Genomic DNA, 23,753 nt, shown 5'->3' with positions numbered 1-23,753 from the left:
GAGGAGAGAGAGAGAGAGAGGCAGTGCATGAGCAGGCGAGGGACAGAAAGAGAGGGAGACCCAGAATCTGAAGCAGGCACCAGGCTCCGAGCTGTCAGCACAGAGCCCGACGCGGGGCTTGAACTCAGGAACCGTGAGATCATGACCTGAGCTGAAGTCAGATGGTTAACTGACTGAGCCACCCAGGTGCCCCTATAACCATTACTTTAAACTCTTTTCCAGGTAGGTTGCTTATCCCCACTTAACTTAGTTCTTTTTTTTCTGAACTTTTGTCTTGTTCTTTCTTTTGGAACATATTCCTTCGTCCCCTCGCATTGACTTCTGTGTTGTTTCTATGAATTAGGCAAAACAACTACTTCTCCAAGTCTTGAAGGAGTGTCCTTGTGTAGGAATGTCTGCTGTGTAGACTGAATGTTTCTGGCAGCTTTGCTGGCTTGCTGGAGCAATATGGGCTAAGGGGTTTCTTGGTGTGTGCCAGGCCAGGAGTAGCCTTGGTTGGACAGCTGAAACTATAGCAGGTAAAGTGGGGAGGTGAACTTCTATGGGTGTACAGCTGGAGTGGTGTGGTCTAGGAGCCCTCTTAGAGCTCCTGGTGTTGCCGGAGACCTGTTAGAGCACCTGGACCCTGCTGTTATCTGAGCTACCTATATTGATGGTTGGGAGGGAACATAAACAGTGGTGCTTGTCAGCATCTCCCAAGCCAGAGAGAGTTCCTGCAGTTCCGCCACTATTTGGCATACGCTTTAGGGTTAGTAAATGGATTTCCTTCAGTTACAGTCAAGGTGCCCTTTAAATCACTGGATTTTTTGCTTGTTTTTGTTTGTTGTACCCCAGGTCAGGAAATCTGATCATAGGCTCCTCAGTGCTATCCTCTCTACTGCATTTCATAGCATCATTGGTGGGGTTCCCATTGTGACTGTGTCTCCTTCTCTCCCAACATTCTCTATATGGTCCCTCTATCCTTTATTGTGCAGAAGCTACTCAATCAGTTCACCTTCAGGAGGAATTGCTGTATATGTATGTGGTGTAGATTCAGTGTGTTTGTGGGAGTAAATGAAGTCAGGGATTTCCTATGCCACCATCTTTGACCCCTCCTTCTTTTTTGTCTATGTGTTCATTAGGTAAGACTAGACCATCTAATTTTTTCCTCCAAATAAAATATCCAATAACCAATAATATCACAGATTTAATTCTAACCACAGACTTTCAATACATACTAAACTGCTAGCAGATTAGATGTTTAAATACAAAATCTCACAACCCATACAATCATAAAGCGTTACCCTTGTAGAAGGTCAGTGTGTGTGTGTGTGTGTGTGTGTGTGTGTGATTAACTTATATACAATAATCAGGTTAGCAAGCACTCCTGTAGAACCAGGTTCTACATCCAAACACTGTGTATATTAATCTAATTATTATAAGAATCATACGAGGTATGAACAATTATTGTCCTAATTTTACAGATGGAACTGACTCTTCCAAGGTCAGTAAATGGTGGATCCAGTATCTGAACTCAACTAATTTGGCTCTAAGTCCTTGTTATTAGCCTGTATACAAACTGTGAAATACGTGGCATATTAACATTGTACAATAGGGTCACTTATTGTCTAAGAAGTGCATTGCTCTTTTTTTCATCATTCCTTCCTATTGAGTTCTTATAGTATCTAGTACCTCACTGGAATGTCAAGTATCACTGCATATGGTGGATGTCTTATAAATGAGCAACAATAATTAGAAAATAAATTGATTAGACTAATATTTAAAATTTTTGTTTTTGATTGCGGTGTGGAAGTCTTTCTCTGTTCCTTGGATGGGTCTATGTTCACAAATGCTTTTTTAGTCTTGGAAATCAAGTTTCCAAGTGAGAGGTGTCCCTTCCCTTAACCTTTTCCATCCAGTTCTAGTGATGGATGCTGGTGTGTGGGAGGGGGGTGGGACTCAGGAAGTGGGTTCAGTTCTGCATTACATACATCATACCTGGAGGAGAACAAAGAGTTTGGAAAAGGGACACCTAAATAAATTCGAGATATTTAGCCTGAGTAAGTCCTTATTACTATCTTCAAATATTTAAAAAACTGTCTTTTGGAAGAGAAATTAGACTTCAGTAGCTCCAGAGGACAGGTCTGTTGCAATAGATGAAAGTGACACCCAGAGGGAATGAAACAGCACAAAATGGGGCCCATACCAAATTGCCATCTTTTTAGCCAGAACAACCTTAAAATACTACTTTCAAAATCTTACACTTTTATATTTAAAGACTGGTTCTACATGGTATGGGCAGACCAGAGATGAAGCACACTGACACAAAATACTCGGGGTCCAGTTCCACAAGGTACAAATTTGGGAGCCTGAATTAAGATGTTTTTTGCCTGTGTCTAATCCCAGGAATATTTATAATTAACATCCTTTATCCTGGCTGAGTCAGTGTGAGGTCTGAGAACATTGTATATAAGAGCAGGCTGGTTCAAAGCAGCTAATGCTTCTAAGAAACTCCTCAAGAAGGAAAACAAAACATACCTCTTTTCTTTGAAGCTGACATCAGCTACTCACAGAGAAGAAATGCCAACCACTGTAAATATGGCTATATCTAGTGAGTCTCAGTTTTCCTTTTTGTCAAATATTTTCTCAGATGATATATTCTAGAAGGACAATGTAAACAGACTTTTGCAAGAAAAAAGAACCATAGAGCCCCCCAATGCTTTAAATGAAAATAGCTTTCGACTAGGTAGGGAGTGTGTTTTTTGAGGTTTTATTTTAGATCAGGTTGTAACTAGCATATTGTGTAGCCTCACACAGCACAGATTTCTTATCAATAAAATGAGGGGCTGGAATTAAATCCCTGTTTCTCAAACATGGCTTCTTGGACCACTTGTAGTCTGAATCATCCAGAGTGAATATAAACTTGCAAAACATGGAACTCCACTCCAGACCTACTGAATTAGTATTTGTGGAGGTAGAACTCAGGAATCTGTATTTTCAAAAACTAGCCCAGTGGATTTGGATGCACACTGGATTAGATAGTCACTAATAGTCCTTCAGTCTTGCATTTTCTCATGTAATAATTTGTATCCTCTGTGAAGAACCTGAAGTATCTGTCAAGTTAAGATTTGGTAGAGATCTTACCCTTTATGAAGAGGCCTATGGTGACCAAGGGCTGGTTTTCCAAGGACTCGGGGGATTCCCAGAATGCAAGCCTTTCAGGCAAATTGAACAAGTTGGTCACCCCATGAGGACCCAGCTATAATGGTTATTTATTTCACTGCAGCAACCACCAGTCTGCAAAGATATCAGGAACCTCTCTGTGCCAGCCACAAGTACACACCTAGCTGCTAGTATAATTTCCTGGCACTCTGTTAGCAAGTGGCCAAAGGAAACTTTGTGCCCCATTGGTCTGAAAATCTGTTTAGAAACCACTGCCTACTCTGTAGTCCATTGGCAGGGCTTCCAGTGAAGATGGGGGAGGGGTTCTTCATTCTCAGGGGAGTTGGCAGGAAGAATTCCATCAGCCATCTGTACAGCTTAAAGATGAACAAACGTGAGTCATCTCTGCTTCATCAGTGCACACCACCCATGGGGAGTTCGACCTCCGCCTATTTCTAGAGAGGCATTTAACGAAGACTGACCTAATTCAAGCAAAAATAGGTCTCGATTAGTGTGTGACTAACCTGCTGATTTTTCTAATTGCAAAAGAACCTTTCTGCCATGTTTGATGATTAGATTGTGGTGCTTGGTAATGATAAATTTACACTTTGGTTGTGTTAATACTTCTCCTTAATCTTCTTTCTCTTCCTCCGTCTTCTATCTGTCCTTTGTCTCTAAGAAATTTCTGCTGCTGGTGACCAGTCATGGTGCCTGAAAACCCTCTCTTCATCCATCTTTCTGGCAAAGCAGCTGTCATTTGGAACTCTGATTACTGGCCAAGGTTAAAGCCACCACCTGTCAGCTCAGATCTGAGCAGCAGCTGCTTGTGTTTCATGGAGTCTGGCTCAGGGTGCAAAGGCTACAGCACAGTGTGTCTCAGTGGGGAGCCAAGTGGCCCACCCAGTTCCTGGGACCCCTTGTTAGGTCATCTGCCTCCCCTTAGTACCTATCTGGGAAGGGCTTACCAATCCCCCCAAGAAACACTTTGACCCCTCCAAGGTGACTTATTTTGAATTCAATCTAAGAAGTAAGAAATTATTTAAAACTTCATGGACTGTTCCCAGTACAATCTATTTATGAAGACCCTGTCTTCCATTTGTACTAAAAATCCCACAGTGCAAACCAAAGGAAAAGGTCTATACTTACACAAGTGATTAAGAAAAAAAACATAGATTCTAAATACCTGGAAAAGAAGAAAGGTGAATAGGTCTGGGGCAGAAATATAACAGGGAAATAAAGAGTCCCTGATAGAGGGATTTAATCCTGAAAGTGAGGTTTTCAATTATAAAGTGAGCAAGACGGGGACCTCTGCAACAGGTTTGCTTCTCCAGAGACAAACATTTGAGGTGCATTTCACTTTTTGCTTAAGATGTACTCCTGTAAGTTATGAATCAATTTATTGTAAAACTCAGTCATATTTTTAAACACACAAAGGGACAACTATTGGGATTTAATGAAGCAAAGAATGATTTGATGACAAAACAAGCTTAATTTATCTTGACCACTAGTTGTGATTCTGACAGAATCAGACAGAATCGGACAGAATTCTGACAGAATTTCTTATTGGAAAATGAGATGCTGGTATGACTTCTTTTGGTCCTTATCTTGCCCTATAAGAAATATTCTAAAGAAGCTGAATATATGAGTGACACAGCTGCATGTGCTGTTAAGAGAAACATGGAAATTATCCTGCTGAGAGTCCCTTGGGTCTCCTTGAGCAGCGGACAACTAGATGGGAGGACCAGAAGACTCCACGGTGCTGGTCAAGGCCACCACCTTCCATGAGGAGGTACAGATATGTGGAGCCGCCGCTGCTCAAATAGATGAAGGATAACCCTCTGTGGCTGAAAAATGCCCCCCCCCCCATGTCTACATCCTAACCCCTGGAACTTGTGAATATCACCTTTCATGGCAAAAGGGACTTTGTGGATGTGATTAAATAATCTTGAGATGGAGAAATCTGACCTGGATGATCTGAGGGAGCTGATGTAATCACAATATTTCTTATATGAAGAGTCTCTCAGAGAAGGCAATGAGATTCTAGAAGCAGAGGTTGGAGTGATGCATTTTGAAAATGGAGGAAGGGGCCAAGAGCCAGGGGATAGAGATGACCATTAGAAGCTGAAAAAGGCAGGGAAAGGAAATCACCTTCAGAGACTCCAGAAGGAACCAGCCAGGTCAACACTTTGACCTAAGCCTACTGAAAGGGACTTTGGATTTCTGACCTCCAGAACTATAAGAAAGTAATAAGAATTGTTTTAATCCACTCGTTGGTTTTTGTTTTTTTTTTAAATAATTTGTTGCAGGAGCAAAAGGACTTAATATGCCATCTCAACTAACTGGCTCCCTCATTTATTGGAAATCACAGATTTATATGTCAGTGTGATACACCAACCAATCATCAAATCCTGTCTATTCCTCCCGTAAATAGACTTCTCAATTGTGTCCACCTTTTTCCATCTCTGCTGTCACTATTCTATCCCAGGCCCCTCTTACCTGCTCTACTACAATGGATTTTTTCCCCCTTTGAGTACCAGTCTGCTCATTTCAGCTAAAGTGTTTTTGTTTTGTTTTTACAAATCAGACCACGTTATTCCTCTGCTTCTTTTACCTCTGGGGCTGGTCACTACTGTCAGGATAAAGCTTGGGTGATACACAGGGTCACAGGTCAGAGGGCTCCCTACTTTGTGGCATAGTGGCAACCAGGAGTCTGGGCACTGTTGGGTTCTGTGGCACTAGACTCGGGGATTTACTTAGGCTGGGGAGGGGCTGAGGTTGAGAGTGATAAATGTGAATTGTTCTCCAGCCTGAGGGTTCTGCTCTTCACAAGCTCCGTCACCAAGACTTCAAGATTGATGAGGCAAGCCAGCCGAGACGCACCCTGACACTTCTCCAGATTAACCTACACTGAGAACAGCTTTGTTGTCATGTCTGTGAGTAGAACCTGGAGGAGATAGTTCAGCCTCCATTGAGTCTGAAGTGACCCTCCCTCCCTCACATTATCATTTTCAGCTGTGCACCTGCATTGCTATTGGGGCAGGTAGGATACAGTGGCCAGAAGCTTATATTGTTGGATGCCTCAGAATATTATTTCTCTGTGGTGTATATGGACTATGCTGACATTCTTCTTTATCCTTTAGGTAAACAAAGCTGTTTTGGCTTACCCATGTTATGTCTGCCTCTAGTATTTTCATGATGTGATACTTGTCATTACCATTTGCCAACACAGTGAATGCCTGAAGGTTAAACTCTGAACATGGTTTATGAGCTCCCCCATTATGTTCCAGCCTTATCCCTTAGTATGTCCTCTCAAACTTCACCCTTGAAATGCAGCAAGCTATTTTCTCTCACATCTCTACCTGTCATTCCCTTTTCCCTCCTTGTGGCCCAGCTAACCCCAGTCATTCTTTAGGCCTCAGCTCAAATACCAGTTCTCTTAGGAAGCCTTTTTTGACTCCCCAGGTCATTCCTCGGAGCTGTCATAGTACCATCGAAGTTCCCCACCCTAACAAAAATCACACAATGATGTAATGGTTTGTTTGTTGATAGAACTTCCATTAGGCTGTGGACAACTCAAGATCACTACTTCACCTGGCTTGTTCATTATTGAAACCCTAGTACTTGGTGCCATAGTATGTGATTAATAAATACATTTAATGGATGGGTAAATACATTCATAATGATAACAATGGGTTCATTGAATGTCTACAATATGATAGGTACCATGCTAAGTACTCAGTGTGTTTGTGTAATCTCTTATCCTAAATACAACTACATGCAGTTGGTCTTGTTATCCTAATTCTACATTTGAAAAAAAAAACAAAAAAACCCCAAAAAACCAAGGGTGAGAAGCCAAGTAACATGGCCATGGCTGGGATCACACTATTCAGTGCACAACTGGAATGTGGACCCAGGTCTACCTAATACTTTATGTATGCATTTACCAAGTTGTATTTTGTGAGACCACCTTTTCCCCTCTCACCACCCTCCCAGCCATCCACACTATATTTCTATCCAAGTCAAGCCATCTGATCTGGAGGCAGAGGAAAGCAGTGTTTCTAACATGCCTTGGGACTGGGCCTGGATTCCACACTGTTATTTTCAGGCCTCATAGTTTGATCTGTCACAGCTCTTCCTTTGATTTTCTTTGGTGCAAGTAGCTTTTCTTATGCCTGGTATTTCATTAATATCTCCTGGGACTGTTTCAGGGTTTGTAAAAAGGCTCTGGGGTGGGTCTGGGGGATGTGAAGACTCAGATTTCTTTGTACCCTTTACAAGGGAGAGGGTTCATAGTGTCTATTAATTCTAGACACATGAGCAAAGGGCCTCCTGGGGTATTTCTCTGTTATTTTCTTCTCCTCTTGTTTTTTAAAAGGTTGTGCTAGGGTTTCTGGGGGCTACCTCAAGAGCTTTCTGTGGCTGACTAGATTCATAGGAGACATCCTTGTCCTCTGGAAAACACATATTAGAGTTTTTCTAAGTCTTAAATCCCTCACATATGAAATAGACTAGGACAGAATTGATACAGAGGCCCTTTCCTGCTCTAACATTCTGGGTTCTATGGTCCCTGTATGTTAAAGGATCATTTAAATACCAGCAGATGGAGACTATAGTTATTATTTTTTATGAGCACATGTAGTCTTGTATGCAGAAGCTGAGGCCAGAGATCTGGAAACAGTGCCCTGAGGCTTGGGAGTTGCCATCCTGGATGGACTCATAATGGTTGGCTTCAGTCTTCTGCTGCGCTGCCCGGTATCCTGAATACTTCCCCAGGAATCACCTTCACAGTATTGTGCAATTTATTTATGTCCCGAGCTGATGACTTATGAACTAATGGTTCTTTACTGATCACATAGGAATGGTCTTTTAAAAGGATTGATCTTTTTTCCTTTTTTTAAAAAAAATGCTGTAGTTTAGAAGTTTATTTTATCTTCTCCATAAACCTCAGCATGTTTATCTTTTGTATAGTTGAGTATTTTTTGATTTCCAAGTAATGTAGTCTTCAGGGATGTATACTACTGTTTACAGATTAAGTTTGGACTTTTTATATATTTTAATCTCTGTGTTCAACGTGGGGCTCGAACTCACGACCTTGAGATCAAGAGTCCCATGTTCTACCAACTGAGCCAGCCAGGCACCCCCGTGGAGTCATAATCAGGCCATTGATGCTGAATATATGATTCCCTTCCATGTGTTGTTAATTTGGGAGTTGCTTGATATTTCAAATTGTCTTGAATATTGCTATGTTTATATGTGTACAGTATTTTAATGTTGCCATTAACTTTATTGCTACTTTTACAATTAGTATCTCCCACTAATGTCTCCCCCATTTTGTTATTAAATGAATATGGAAATTAGAAGTGAAGAATAAGCAAATTAGAGCTTGTTGCTGAGAAAAGAGAGGAGGCATTATTTAAAAATAGATATATAATAATGACTTGCTTGCTTTTCAAAGCTAATTTATTCCCTTTTGGACTGTGTCTCTGAAGCATTCAGTTTCTTGGGTTTGGGGAATGTACTTGTAAGTGACAACAGTGATGACTATGATGGTAGTACCTGACTTGTACTGAGTGCCTCTTATGGGAACACACTGTTTGTTCTCTTTATATGCGAAAACACATTCACTGTGTACTATAACCCTTTCAGGTCTTGTGATAATTGTTCCCATTGTAAAGATGAAGAAAGTGACTTTAAGGCTAAATGGCTTGATCAAGGGCACACAGTTCATGAATGGTGGTACACAGATTGGAATTCGGGCGGATCTGACCCCAGAACTTGCATTTGTCTTCCTGCTCTTTGTTGCCTATTATGTTTATGGTGTTCTAAAGCTACATGCACTTGTGACTAGTCCCAACATTTTGTGTTTTAAGTATCTAAGGAACTGAAATCTTGGTCTCTGGTTTGCAAACTTTCCTAGTTTATTAGCAAAAGAACATGGTATACAAGTAAAGGCAAGTTTTATAATATCCCAGAGGCAAAACTTAGGTTAAGGGACAAGTTGTGTTAGGGTAACCAATAGATGGTCAGAGGCATAATACAGGAACACCAGAGAGAAGTTCAGAGTAGGGTCTATTTTCCTTTATATGTGTTTCCTTGTGCCATTAGCCTGGGAAATACTATGGACCTATGGATACTATGGATTAGAAAGAAACCAAAAACAAACCCCTCATCAAACAATGTAAAAATTTCTTACAAACCAGCCTTTGCCCAAACCAACTAGTCATCCCATAGAAGTGTGTAATTAGGTAAAATTGTTCTTCAAATTCTGTCTTTCCAACTTCAGTGGAGGTAGAAGCCATGGGAAAGAAATTATGACTGGAAAATAAACTCTGAGAGTTGAACAAGATCTTTGACATTTCCAATCCAGACTCCAAGGGTTCTGACTACTTGGCCACCCAACATATTTTTTGTTGGTTTTAATCATAAGAAAACTCTTTAAAAAATCATGTACGTTAGGACTTGAGAAGTCATCTTTGATAGAACTGCAGAGATAGAGGACTCATTCTAGAAGTTGGTTTCCATTAAATTGATAGAAGAATTTATTCAAACAATAAACCCAACACTAGGATTAGAAGATGATGCTTCCCTAGGGACCTGAGGACTGCTGCTTTCCTTTACTCAGGAGCTATTATGACTAAATGAGGAGTAATACAGGCAGAGGGAAAGAATAGGCAGTATCTCCTCCAAGTCTTGGGGTGTCTTCTCCTTCCTGAACCTGGCAGCTAAGTGAGTGTCCTCTCTTGGAGAGGAGGCTGGTTGTAGCTCTTTTACTTACAAAGCCTTGTGTTCCATAGATTCCCTAATTTAAAACTACTTACCTAGAGATAGTATTTTTCTGGCCAGAAAATAACGTGTTCAAGGAACCAGTTTGTCACCTATTTTTGTTGTTGTTGTTTGTTTCCTCCAAGACAATACTTTTAACAAAAGAAAATCTTTCAGGGCCAGGGTAAAACTTTGAGAAATTCTAGAATTCCTCATTAGCTGGGCTGACTAGATGTCAGCCAACTGCACTGCAGAACCTGCTGCCACTTACCCCAAGAGTTCTGGCGAGGTTTCACTCCTGTGACCTCCCTTTTTAGGGAGCAAAGAAACAAGAGTGAGGGCAATCAGGCCGATTAATTCTTTACAACAAGGTTTTATTTATTCTTTTCTTTGACCACCCCCCCCCAAAACATTAAATTTGTTCATCTTTCTTTTATTTTTAATAATTTTCCTTTTGGATCCAAACGAGCATTTATATTACAGGATATCCACCTGGTCAACATGCAGTGCTGAACTCTGGCTTTAGGAAAGATGCACCGATACTCTAGGCGGGCCAGCACTGGCTGCCATTCCCCCACCATTACTGAAGGGGTGTCAGGCTGGCACACCGCAGTGGATGCTGCCCGTAAGGAAGTGTCTCTAGTGTCTTGACTCACGTATGTTTTGTAATGCAGGTGGCAGCGTTTTAACAGCCTAAGACAAAGCACCCAATTTTTCTCTTGATCCTGTCTTACATGCTCATCTTCTAAGAGCAAATCAAGGCGGGAATGGCCTGACCTTAAGTCCCAAAGGACAGAGGGCATGGCCTGGACACCCGGTTGTCTACTTTTTTGTAATGCTATCCTTTGAGGCTGGTACCGGTGCACCCTTTGCAGTTTTGAAATCTGTTCCTGATAAAGCTCATCCCCTGTCCCACTCACCATCCCTCTCCCCTCCCGTGGCACTTGTACCACTAGGAAGATCAGTAAAATCTCTCCACTATTGGCACTACTATAATGAAGAGTTGCTAAAGTCACAGAGATGGTCTTCGGGCTGCTTTAAAGCAAGAACCTCCTTTCTCTCCATCTCCCAGTTCTGGAAAAGTTCTCTATTAATCCTTTGAGGGCTTCAAATCCACTACCTTTGGTGAGTTTAGCAGAGAGAACTTCTCTGAATCCAGTATCGTGCTAACAAGTTTACCAGTGATCTAGTATAAGAGACGATCTCAGGTCACACACTTCTGTTCCTGGGACTAGCTGGTATTTTCCATCTCAACCTTCTCTTTGTTCTATAGCTTGTCTTCCTAGCCTCTGCCCACATTGCCCCAGCTACAAAATGCCAACTATACTGGATGCATTAGATTTTTCTCCTCCATTGGGTTTTTCTGGATGAGTTTCAAATTTGGGACTCAATTTGAGTGGAGTTGCACTGTTCTCTAATATCACCGAGTGGGAGGTTCCTCTGCAAGTGCAGCACTTACGGTGGCTTTGTATAAATTTTGGCTTGTTCACAAAATACCAGAATAGAAAAACACTGGTTGAAGTTTGGCCTGCAGGCTAAGTATATATCCCCATTGGTAGGCATTAAAATTCAATGCCTATGTTTTTACTATATCTGCTGGGATCTGCTTAATGTGGTAGAACACCATATCAAATGTAGCTAAGACCAGAACTACTGTATACTTTAATTGGCAGTTAGATTACATTGTTTAGCCCTCATTTCATTTTACCTTTATTTTTTAAATTGATTAATGGCACCTTGAGATTCTGGAGTGTGTTTTTCCTGCTCATCCCTTATACAGACTTCTAACAGACTTGCTTTGAGCAGTGGGTTTCCTATGTGGTACAGACCAGTGCTAAAAGAAATCAGAGTACTGGAAAGAAAACTGAGTCACCAAATAAGGTCAAATTTGGATTTGGCAGCTTTGTTTTAGTGTCCTTTCAGTTTTGGGGCCCACCTCTGAGTGAACTGAAGAGGAAACAGTAGTAGTTGGTATAGATGCTACCGATCTGTTTCCAGAATACAGAGAGAATCCCTTACCTCTGACAAACTGGCAGAACAAAGAGAGAGAGAAAAGACTCCTGTGTCAATGTTGGGTTAGAGAAGAGGACTTTGTGAGGATCCTAAGCATTAGAGAATGGTTATTTGATCTAGGACTGGCTTAAGTGTCCACAAAAAGAAGGTACCAGGAAGGTCTGACCATGAAAACTCAACTTCTTTCCTGCATTAAAAACAAAAGTCAACTTTTTTTTTCTTAGCTAAAAAAAAAAAAAAAAAAAAAAAAAAGAGGAAGGAAAATGGGAAGAAGAGATGGTGAAAATAAAGCAAATCTGGGATTCAGGTTCCAGTAAACATGAAGTTTCTTCCAAAAAAATGGAATGCTTATAGCAATGCCAAGAATTTCATAGGTCCTTAGTGGGATATAAGGACAGAAGATTTTTCTAAGTTGATTTGTGGAGACTAAGAACTTTAAATGATGTGATAGTAATTTACTTACAAACACTATGACACACCCATTAATTAGCCAAGCTTTAGTATTTCAATTTTCCTAGTGAGGGAAATAAAGCATGTAGACGCAATACCCTTGCTGAAGGCACTAGTATGGAAGGCTGAAATAGAATTATTTTTGACCCCCAATAATTTTCATTTCCAGATTACCATACTCTTAAACATTTTATCTTCTCAAGACCTAAATTTCCTACTTATTGATTAAAGATGTACTGGGGAAAAAAATCTATATTCATTCTATTCTTTCCTTGGCTCTCACTGAAGTTTTCAGGAAACTTTACATTAATGTAGGTTACATTTTATGTCCCTAGAAACAAGAGACAGAGACTGACTTAGAAGGAGAAGAAAGACAAAAGAAACAGAGAAGAGGGAACTGGTACTATATAACCTCAGATTTTTGGTTTAAATATATTAAGTTTGATGGAAATTAATTAGAAGCTGATTCAGAAACACTGCAGAGCACATATTTATCCTTCATTGTTATTCTAGAGCAGGTCTGTTACAAAAAATCCAAACAAAAAATACCAAATAAAAATAAACATAGATCCCCTTACCATTTTTAAAATCAGATTTGCTCAACTCTTTCATACCCCCCGAAATAAGAATTCAAGCCTCAATAATGTATTTACATAGTAGCATGGCTTATTATAAAATCACTTGCATTTAGGTCAAGATACCTTTCTTGAGGGTCAATGTCCCTTTGGACATAGACAATGACCCCTTGAGAGTCAATGTCTAAAGGGTCAATGTCCCTTTCTCCCCATTTTTATCATGAGGGAAGGGAGCAGAAGGAAGAAGACTACAAAAATAGAAGGGCAGTTTGGAGGCACCCCAGCTCTCCATTAGACTCTGTGTGAGTCTCATTCATATTTCTCTACCAACTGGCTTGAGTTTTGTTAAGCGAAGCTTTCCAGGCCCTTTGGGTAGGCTGGGACAATCTATGGATCTGTTATCTTTGGCTTGGAGTGATTTCTCCAGGATGCCTAAGCATCAGAGGGTCAAAGCAGGAAGGATTTAAGGGAAGAAAAAGATGGCCATCAGAAACCAAAGATAGTTCTTTCCGTTTTCAGTTTTTTATCCAATCCCCCATGTGGTATGTCTGTGTTCTTCTGACTGAATGAGGGTCAGTCAGCACATGATGGCTGACCGATCACCTCAGCTGTCATTAGCTAAGCCTGCTACTGCAACCAGCAGAGAAGCCATCAGCTGGGGCTCCGTTGGGATAAATGGCTACAATATACTGGGTGGTTCGCCGAAGAGAAAACTAAAGACAGAAAGAGCTGCAAATACAGGCAGCACTCATTAATGTGGCATCTCTTCTGATCCTGTCATGTAAAGGTTAGGTCCTAAGTCCTGAGTTAATTCTGTTTGGCTTTTATTAAATTAAGAGTCTCAGTATGGAGATTGATTTATCCAAACCTAGACCTGATTCCTTGTGGGGCTCTTGTCTGGAATTAAAACATGACACTCCAACTGGCCACTTGCAGGGGGACCACTTCTCTCTTTTATCTTGCCTTACAATGACCTCACCTAAACCTCTCAGACAATGCTCAAGGCCTGGGAATCTAGGGAGGAAGAATGGACAGGAAGGGAGAATCTGATGAGGAAGAGGCTACCCCAAGGCATGGAAATGCCTCTCCTCACCATGATCTTTGTGCACACTGGCACCATGCCTTTGAAGGTCTCACATCATAACAAACATGAAACTGATTCAAAAAAATAAAAGGGTGAAAATTCCTTAACCTTCAAGTTTCACAAAGTCCCTCCAAGGTAGAGGACTATCTGCTCCCTGCCTGCTACACATATACCTTTTCTTTATATGACCTCATAATATTTATTATAGCTTAGCTGAGAAATGAATCTCCATGTATCCTTGGCTCAACCTACTAAAGACAAACTCTGTCCAAAAATGAGACATCCAGAACAGGCTTTAGAAATAGGATGTAATGAAAAATTGAGAACTTTCTTTAAAAAAAAAACCAAAATTATTAAATTTTGTTCTATTATGCCAGGAGAGACCTAATTTGCCTGCAGTAGGCTTTCATTGAGTATGCAGACATTTCATATCCCCATCATGCCCCAATAGTACTGCACCTTATACTGTTTCAGATCACCTTGTGAGTATCACCTGGTGAGTCCCCAACCATTTTCATGAGATCAAAGCATTCCCCCACAGCAGAGGCAGGCACGTCAACAAACAAGCCTGGACTAGGTGAATTTAACCATCTCAGGAGTTGGGTCAGTGCTAACATGCAGCAGAGCAAGGGCTGGGATAGGAGAATAGAAGGCAGGAGACAGGCTCATCACAAAGGTTGTAGGAGAGGTGGATGTGTGTATGGAAAGAAGATGCCGGCTGAATGGTGGGATACGGGGTTGTCTTTTTGTGGTCCCAGAGTCAAGAGAGCGCAAAATCCAGAACATCTGGATTTCAGCTTCAGAGAAATGTCTGTGATTTCAGTACCCTGTAGGGACAGTGAGTAGTGAGCAGAAGTGAAGCCCAGAATAGAAACTGATTCCTCAGCTAGAAGAAGGGATAGATCCACATTGGGCAGTTGTGTTCATGGCTTATGTTGACCCTGGGGGGGACATTCAAGGGTACACCCTCTTTATAGTGGAGGTAATTCTATCCTGACCCTGGTTCACAGAGCCTCTTGACCTAGAGCTCTACTCCTATGTCTGAAGGCTGACTGGCATTCTGACCTCATGGGGATTGAGAGAGGGAGACACGTGAGTTTGTTACTAGAAGTCTGCCTGGAGCTGTAAGTGAAGAGAGGAGTACCTAAACACAGACATAGACTATCTCTCCACCTTGGTTTCTTTTCCTTCTTTTTTTTTCCCCTTCCTCTCTCCCTCATTACTTCTTTGTTTTGAGAGGATGCTGAAGACTAATATTAGCAAGGGAAACTGGATATATAAAGATTCTTCTGAGGGGACCTGCAGTACTAAGTCTGATAACACGGAGTGTCTGAAACACTGATAGTGTTCCCAGTTTGCTTGGCATTTCTTGAGATGCTGCCATACTTTTTTAATCCAAAGAGAAGCACATGTTTTGAGATCTCAAGGGGCTGCTTTACAAGGGAAAGAGAAGAGGCAGAATCTGATAAGTAGGAAGGGATGTCCTGGTCAACTATTAGAGGGAAGGTGAGAGTTCATACTTATCAACAGGCAGAAGGAAATGGTTAGAAGATTATGATAATGAGTTCTGTGACTTAACTGAAGACTGTCTTTTATTTTCTGGTCTTAATGGAAAGATAAATGCAGGCTAAGGGAGAAGAAACCCAATTTCTTGGTCAGGGGAAACTGATCTAGAAAAACGCAGGTGGTTGGTCGGGAGACTGCGTCTACAGGGCTTTACAGCACTTCGTTTAAGACTCAAATTCTTGTGTGTATAAGGGTTTAAGGAGTTCAGGTGTCCAGGAAGGTTTCCTGGCATGGTAAATTTAGTGTTCGTAATGTGGTTTACAGGCAAATTCCATTTCTGGTAATTGCTCTGCCAGCCCAAATTTCTCCTGCTGTTGAAATGGCTTAAGATATCGCTTCAATTCCTTTTCTCAAAACACAATGCAATAGACTTGCTGACTCAGAACGGCTGTCCTGTTGTGGGCCTGTCCCCAGGGAAAGCTGCATTTCTGAGGTGGAAGAAAGCAATTTTGTGCACAGAAAGCAGCCCACAGCAGCACTTTGGCACGAAATGATGCTGAGCAGAGGAAACCTTTACCACACTATGAGGCCCAGCGCCTGAGTCTTGTGTAAAGTGCATGCCTGTTAGGATCGGGGCGTTCCACGGTCATGTTCACATTGCTAGCTACTCCCGAGTACACAAGTGCTCAGCGGGAGAGGAAAATGAAAGTGAGCGGAAGGTCTGAGAGGAGGCAGCTTATGTTCTGCCTCACTGGTCTCCTGCCCTGGGAGTCCTTTGATCGGAGGGGCTGACCGTGGGTCATGAAGCTGCATCAATATCTAGAAGAGAAGGCAGAGCCATCACAAATGATCCTGCAGCCACGTGATTGTATTTGGCTTTTCGGGGTTGATGCAACTACTCCTTAGTTCCATTTCAACCAAAACAAACAAAAAGCTTCATAAGTAAAAGGAGGCTCCTTCTAAGAAAAACAACAGCCCCTAACTTCTCCTACCCAAGAGGTGGAGTCTGTTTTGGCTGGAGGAAGATAAAAAAGAGTGTTTATCCACTGTGATGTCAGGCCAGGGGAGGGTCCTGCGAGGCAAGCCCCATCTGCTCCTGGTGGAGCAGGGAAAGCCCTGCCTGGCGCCCTTCTCCGGGGATCCTTCTTACTGTGATGAGCCCAGGGAGGAAGTGAAGGGGACGGTGCATTCCACCAGATAAAGAGAGTGATGTGCTTCCCTGAATGGACAGTCGAAACAAGAGGAGCACGGATTAGCCAAGAAAGGCTCTCTTTTTCGTAATGCTTCTGAGATTGGGGAGTTAAGAAGGACACAGTGGCCTGAGGCTGTCTTCTGCCCAGCTCTTACTCGGGGAGGGGTAAAGCCCAGTCTCATCACATGATGTGATGAGGCCCCGTCAGAGCCTGCTTTGCTAGGAGGAGCAGCCCAGGTCTAAGCTGAGGTATATTTACTGATCACCTTCCAAGTATCATGCCAAACTGACCCTTAAGCACAAGCTGGCTGAGGAAGCTGCCAGACCAAGGGCCCCTCCTCCCAGGAGGTCCTCAGCAAACTCACACTGATGCTCCCATGGAAGCTTCTCATTTCAATCTGTCTGCCTTTCCTCTCTCTCTAGAAGTCTCTACCAGGTGATGTAGGGCCCACCTTGGGTTTATGTGTGCTGCCTGGTCAGGGACTGGCAGAGAGGCCCGCGGGCTCCTGGGCCAGAGTCTAGGTTGACATTCGGCTGTATGTGCTGATACAACTGTAGGACTGTTCCACGTTCTTCTAGACTGGTTGGAAAACAGACTGTGCCTTAAATGGCCCCCACCCCCCTCAGGGATCCCTTATGACCAGCATTTGCAGGGCTAAGGCCTGGCAGAGCACGGGGCCCCAGCAGGAAGGCTGAAACTCTGCTCACACCAGCTGGTGCACTGGCCAGAGGGGTTAAATGCTTTTAAAATATCACCCTTCCTGGAGCGTCAGGGACCTCTGTGGAGCCTGAGGGACCTCCCTGGCCTACCCTAATGCAGCACCTACTGAGTGGGTGACAGGCTTCCAAGAGACAGGACTGTTGCCCCAACATCACCCATTCATCATCTCTCTGAGTCTCTCCCCTGTGGTCTGGGCTGCTGGACTATGGCTTTGCTCACCCAGACCAGCCCTTGCTGCTGCTGCCATGGCACCCTGACCCCTTGTTCCACTTCAGCTTTTCCCTCCCTCCTTGCCTCCTATCCTTGGCATCCAAGGCTCCTAAACTTAGCCTGTGCTTCTTTGGGGGAAGCAAGCCAGAGGGTAATGCATGAGATGCTGTTGCGGTTGCCCTGATGGCAGTGGTGCTGGCCGGGGAGCAAGAGCTGGTGAGGGAGGAGGTTCCTCTCCTGTGGCCTCCACGACTCCCCAGTTAAGAGCCAGAAAAATCTTCCAGGCTTTTCAGGGCAAGGGGCGTAGACACAGGCCAGCTCCATCCCTCCACGGCTTAGAGAAAAGTGGGAAGGGGCAAGGGGAAGCAAAGCCATCCTCACGTCCCTTCTGCCGTGGGAATAACCCTCTGTGTTCTTGTATTTCCTTTCCCCAGCAAAGAGGCAAAACTATGGCAGTGCCCATCTTGCAAAGGGAAGTAAAGCAATCGGGCACGTTCGACTGGTTTTCCTTGGGTCCTTTCCTTCGTCTTGTCCAATAATGCATGGTGTCCTTCTCTCTTCCTCCTCCCTCTTCCTCCCCCCCGGGCAGCACTGGCTTCCCAATTCGGTCCTGGTTTTCTCCGTGTGAGAGAAGAGCATGCATCGGAGGGGGGAGCAGCCTCTAGCACTTGTCGTCCTCTTCCGTGTCACTCAGGAGGTCGCTGACAGCCCCACACATCACACCTGGCCCGGGCCCCCCGCGCCTCCGCCGTCGATAGTGCCCATTGGGCATCTGCCAGCTGTGCCGCAGCGGTGGGGCCGAGCCGATGGTGTTGGAGCGGCCCAGGCTGGTGGCCACAGCTGCTTCGAAGGTGAGCGTCTCCTCCTCGCCACAGTCCGAGGCGTGGGAGTCTTCGTGCAGGGCCAGGTAGGGCTCGGAGATGTAGCGCTGTGGGGAGGCGTGCTGACCCTGCTGTACGTGCCGGGAGCTGGAAGACTCTGCCAGGCCGGCCTCAGGGCTCTCCAGGGCTTGGGAGGCCAGAGGAGAGCCACCCTCGCTTCCATCAGCCGGTGGAGACATGCTCCCGGTGTGTCGAATCAGGGAGCTGTAGGAAAGGAGGGGCCGAGGCTTTGGTGGCACGGGCGGGAGCTGCCGGCGACTTCGTCTCGGAGTGCTGGTGTCAGAGATGGAGGGGATGGAGCTCTCACTCAGGGAACCCGTGCCCTGTGCAGTGGGACAGACATGGCATGTTAGACGGGGCTGGGCCTGATCCCTACTTGCGGCCCTGTTACAGCCCCTAACCCTTCTGACAGAGAGCCTGTGGAGTCTGGGCTCTGGGGGAGGGAGGGCTGAGTTGGGGTCCCATCTGCAAGTCCCTTCCCCTAGGAATGCAGGGATTAACTGAGACTGAGGAGTCTCTACCACATAGGCCAGGGCAGGTCCATTTAAACTGCAGCTGAGGCCTGAGACTCTGCACTTCTAACAAGCTCCCAGGTGCCGGACCATGTGACAAACACTTCAAGTAGCGAAGATCTGGAAGCTCTATGTATGTTACAAGTGGCTCACCAAAGAAAGCCTTGGGACTTTTCAGAAAGACCACTTACAGGAAAGGTGAATGAATGCTCTAGGGTTGGTGTCTGGGAAATCCTTCTTGGGAAGTGGATCTGAAGGAATGGCAAACACCTTCCCTCCTTTTCACTTTTGCCTTCGCGTCTTCAGTGGCTTGCTGATGTTAACTCACCCACATGACCAGCTGCTTCCTCAGACCTTACGTGACCTGCTCACCTATTTATTCCCAAGGGTCCCTGAGCCCAGTGCCAGTAAACGGACTTTCTGGAAGGTGTTTCTCAAGGTATGTGTGACCCATGAGCCACCTGCTCAGAAACTCTTGGGGAAAAAGGGGTCCTTTCAACTGCAGACTTATGGGTTTCCCTTTCTAGCTGGTCTCACTACTGAAGTAGAATGCTTTAGGCCCCAAGGCTATGCTTTGGTGATTATGTTCTGCACTGAAATTTGAAAGCCACTACTCTAGAAGAAAGTTCTCCACTGCCTCTAAAATTCTCTATTAGCCCCTCCTCCTCCCCTCTGCTCACTGCTGTTGACTGGATCTCCCATCTGGGCTCTGACACCCATGGTAGGGCTGGGAGGAGGAGAGCAGGGCTAGAGCATGTTTTCACATAGCTCGGGTAGTTGTTTTTTAGGCAAAGGATGGTGTTTCAACAATAGTCTGGAAGAAGAAGGTGGTCTTCTTGCGATGGCTGGAAGCTAGGTCAGTAAGGTTGAACTGATCCAACTTATAAATCCTGTGCTGAGGGATGAATCACCATTCTAACTAATACTTAGGATCATGTAATTGGTCAAAGAAATTTTTCTGGCTAAAGGTGATCTTTTCCTCCTAAATCTGGCTGAGACATTCATGCACGTATTTGTTGGGACTTTGTACCTCTGGGTTCTGAGGAATGACTTCTCAATACCATTGTCTTTCTTGGGGGAACTATCTGGTTTTCTGTGAATTCCTATCCTTTGTAAGTACACAAGCATGAGTAGCTAACTTCTGCGCACAATGGATATAGTTTTCTGTGAAACCAAGGTCTGTGTGGGTGCCCATATTTTGCACCTAATGTTAACAGACCACTCCTCCCTATCCTTCTAGAGGCTCTACTTCCTCTCCATGCTCACCTGTCTGTTGGGGGTCTGTGACCTGCCCTCGCTGGGAGACCTGGACTCATGGCGCTCGGGGGACTCCCAGTCAGCCTGGGTCCCTCGCTCCTCTGAGTTGCAGCGGGAGACATCGGGAGAGAGAAGATGCTTTCGCTCTTTTGACCGTCCCCGCTCTCTGCCCCCTGAGCGGTGGGTGTCAGACTTGTGGCCTGGGAGAGAAGACAAAAGCATCTGATCACAACTCTACCCATACTGGCCTCTGAACATAAAGAGATGTCATATAGCCTGGGACTGAGCCCCTAAAGAACCCCAGCTTCTCCAGGCATGTCAGAGGCAGGAGGGAAAGGTTGGAAAACTACCCTTTGTGAAGAGGTAAGTGTGCAGACACATAGGCCAAAGGATGCAATTGGTTCTCTTCTGCTTCTGTTAACCCTAGACACAATTAAGATAGAATCTTTGCCAACACCCTGGCCCAGGAATTCTCTACGTCCTAAACATGGGTGTGTAACTTTTGGGGGGCAAGATGGCACCAGTAGAAGGGATGGAGGTCAAAGGGTTTCAGTCCCATTGAGGGCTTCTAGTCCCATTTCTGTGAATTACTGGCCCTATGCTACAGGCATGTCACTGCTTTTTAATATCTGTTTCCTCATCTAGCAAAACAGCGTTTGAAGTAGACTAATGATTTGCTAATGATTGTTATCAGTATGACCCTTTTCCTTAAAACAAAACAAAAAAACACACACAAAAAAACCAAAAAATGAAACTCAAATACCTAAAACAATTCCAGGTAACACTATCGAAGTTGAAGTGGAGTTGGAGGTGAGAGCCCAGACCCTGCCAGGAATATATCAGAGGCCCCCTAGCAAACCCCAGGGGTTTTGCAGAAGGCCATTTGAAAATCTCAATTTTTTTTTATTATTGAAATATAACTGAAATACAAGGTTAAATTAGTTTCAGGTATACAACATAATTGCTTTAATAACGCTATACATTTTAATGATTTCTATAGCCCTACTCTGAAAGAAAGAAATTTCAGCCTTTATGATGAATATAGAGGACTTCATTTTGGGATAAGTCACAAAGGGAAGCCACTTCTGGTCATGAGTGTTCTTCCTTCCCTCACTCTCCTCAACCTGCATCCTTATCTGAATCCTGTTCCAGTGATTTTCAGTTCTTGCCAGAATTGGTCGTCAGGGCGGGAGCCTGAAAAGAGGTGAACAGTGAAGACCCCTTCACCTGAGTCAGAATTCAGGCGATGAGCTGACAGTCTCAGGGAGGAGTGGTAACTCCGGCGACGTGACTTGTAGGTGTTTTCACTGCTTCTCTCCATAGAGAATTCCTCCAACCATGAGGAATTTGAACGCTTATCCCGAATGGTGGAAAATGAGCGTCTCATGGAGCTAGGGTCTGTCACCACCTGGAAACGTGAACCCCCCCCCAGAGGAACACAAAATCTGGATTAATTACTGGAAGGTTCTAAAATTAGGGAAGAAGTGAGATAGAAATTATTGAACATTGCAAAGCATAACTTCCCTTGAATCCCTCTTGCTCAGACCTGAGCTGAAGGAGGCTGTTCCAGAAAGTGTCTTATGCTATATTAACACAGATATTGAGACTTAACTAGGGTCTTTTCTTCGTGCTCAGGAAAGCAAGCAGCTGAGTATACAGGGTAAGCTTCCCATACAGCCATTTACCAGAAGAACTCAGCCAGGACCTGCAGTGAACCTTGGAATATGTGAAGGCAATTGTCAAAAAAAGTCTGCACCACACAAGAAGCACAGCTTTGCCTTTTATTATTTCCCCTCGCCAGAGAAGGCCCTGCCATGTAGCCTGGGAGCTTAGGAGAGCCTGTCACTGGGCAGCATCTAAGATTGAACTGCTCTCTATCATGGGTTCCATCCTAGTCCCACCTTAAACTCTGGCATTTTTGATTTGCCACAGATGTTAAAACAGATCCACAAAAACTTCTTGTCTCTGTCAAAACTTGATGTGAGACAGACAGACAGAAAAAAAGAAGCCAGGAAAACAGACAAATGAGGCGTGGCCTGCACTGGTTAGGACAGACGGTCCTGACACAGAGCTGTGTGTGTACGTAATTGCATATGTGCTGGGGGAACCAGGAAAGGAGAAAAGGAAAAATACACAGGGAAAATCCTGTAAAATATTTCTTGCATGGCTGGTTGAGTCTTGAGAATGTTGATCCCATCCAAAAGGAGTTATACCATTTTGCTGGCTAGACTGTTATGGTTAGGGCTTCCTTGAAAACACACCGTGGAGGAGTAGGCTCTATTAAAGATGGCCCATGAGCCAGATTTTTCTTGTAGGGAAGGGATGGGGGCAAGTCAAGAGCTCACCTGATAATATCAGATGTTTTTTTCATAACCCATCAATTCAATACAGCCCAGGATGCCACTGCATAGGGTAGGTGGTGATAGCTTTTTACCTGGGGATCCACAGTCAGGCGTGGCATAGAGGATGCCCTCCCAGATCCCGTATGCTCCTGGGTGTCCGAAGGAAGGTAGATGCCATGGTTAGAGGACTGCACGCTTTTTAATTCACTAACCTCTGGCTCCTGGAAATAAACACACAGCCACGCTTGTGGGACTTGGTTCCATCTCATTGCTTCTCACCTCCAGTGGATGATTCTGCCTCCTCCATAACAAAAATGGCTTTTAGAAGACAGACTTGCATCTTTATGGTCTCAGTTGTATGTGTATATATGTGTCCATTTATGTATGCACATGTGGTATACCAGATGTCCCAAACAGAAAGCTCTACCTGGGATTAAAAGGTAAAGATTACCTTTCCTAGTCTAGTATTTATCACTTTTATTTACTACTAAGCAATGTTTCAGATTGTATAGCTCTGTAAAGTATTATGAGTCATAATACTTCTTAGATATGTGAAGTCTACTTTTTGAGAGTTGGTAGCGTTGGCTTCCTCAGATTAAAAGAATAAGCCTATTTATCAACTAAATAGAAATTACTGGGGGCGCCTGGGTGGCTCAGTCAGTTAAGCGTCCAACTCTTGGTTTTGGCTCAGGTCATGATCTCATGGTTCGTGAGTTTGAGCCCCGCTTCAGGCTCTGAGCTGTTGGTAGGGAGCCTGCTTCAGATTCCCTCTCTCTCAGGCCCTCCCCTGCTTGTACTCTCTTTCTCTCTCAAAATAAATAGATAAAATTAAGAAAAATAAACAAATAGAAGTTCCTACTCTAAGGAAAGTCACCAATTTCTGGTGTCAAATATATCATCTCAAACCTTAAGACATGACTTTGTTAGCTGAGAGCTTTCCTAAGATTGAAACCATTTGAAAAATGTGGTAGGTGATGCTGTCAGGGATGCTCTAAACTAGCAGAGTCCAATATAATCCAAACTACCTATGTAATTTTAAATTTCCTAGTAACTACATTTAAAAGAGTAGTTTCATCAGTGTGTTTTATTTAATCCAATATATCCAAA

The 23,753-nt window shown here is 43.8% G+C and overlaps 1 protein-coding gene across 5 annotated transcripts in view; it reads right to left on the bottom strand.

The window, feature by feature from the left end:
* Positions 1-2,733: 2,733 nt before the first annotated feature.
* The window catches only part of LOC109254156 (voltage-dependent R-type calcium channel subunit alpha-1E), a 294,088-nt gene continuing 273,068 nt past the window's right edge, over positions 2,734-23,753 (bottom strand). For 3 of the 5 annotated variants that reach the window (XM_019427913.2, XM_019427864.2, XM_053909167.1), the window contains 4 exons: positions 22,739-22,867; positions 21,532-21,712; positions 20,314-20,504; positions 2,734-18,858 (listed from right to left, as the gene is read on the bottom strand). In XM_019427913.2, the coding sequence (XP_019283458.2) occupies positions 18,316-18,858; positions 20,314-20,504; positions 21,532-21,712; positions 22,739-22,867 (1,044 nt within the window). In that variant the 3' untranslated portion in view covers positions 2,734-18,315. The remainder of the gene's footprint in view (positions 18,859-20,313; positions 20,505-21,531; positions 21,713-22,738; positions 22,868-23,753) is intronic. The other 2 variants (XM_053909169.1, XM_053909168.1) reach the window with 1 other exon arrangement.

The sequence above is a fragment of the Panthera pardus genome, unplaced genomic scaffold (assembly GCF_024362965.1).
Source record: "Panthera pardus isolate Hobbes unplaced genomic scaffold, ASM2436296v1 HiC_scaffold_21, whole genome shotgun sequence".
NCBI lineage: Eukaryota > Metazoa > Chordata > Mammalia > Carnivora > Felidae > Panthera > Panthera pardus.
Note: the sequence above shows the minus strand (reverse complement) of the source record. Positions and strands in the feature narration are given on the sequence as shown.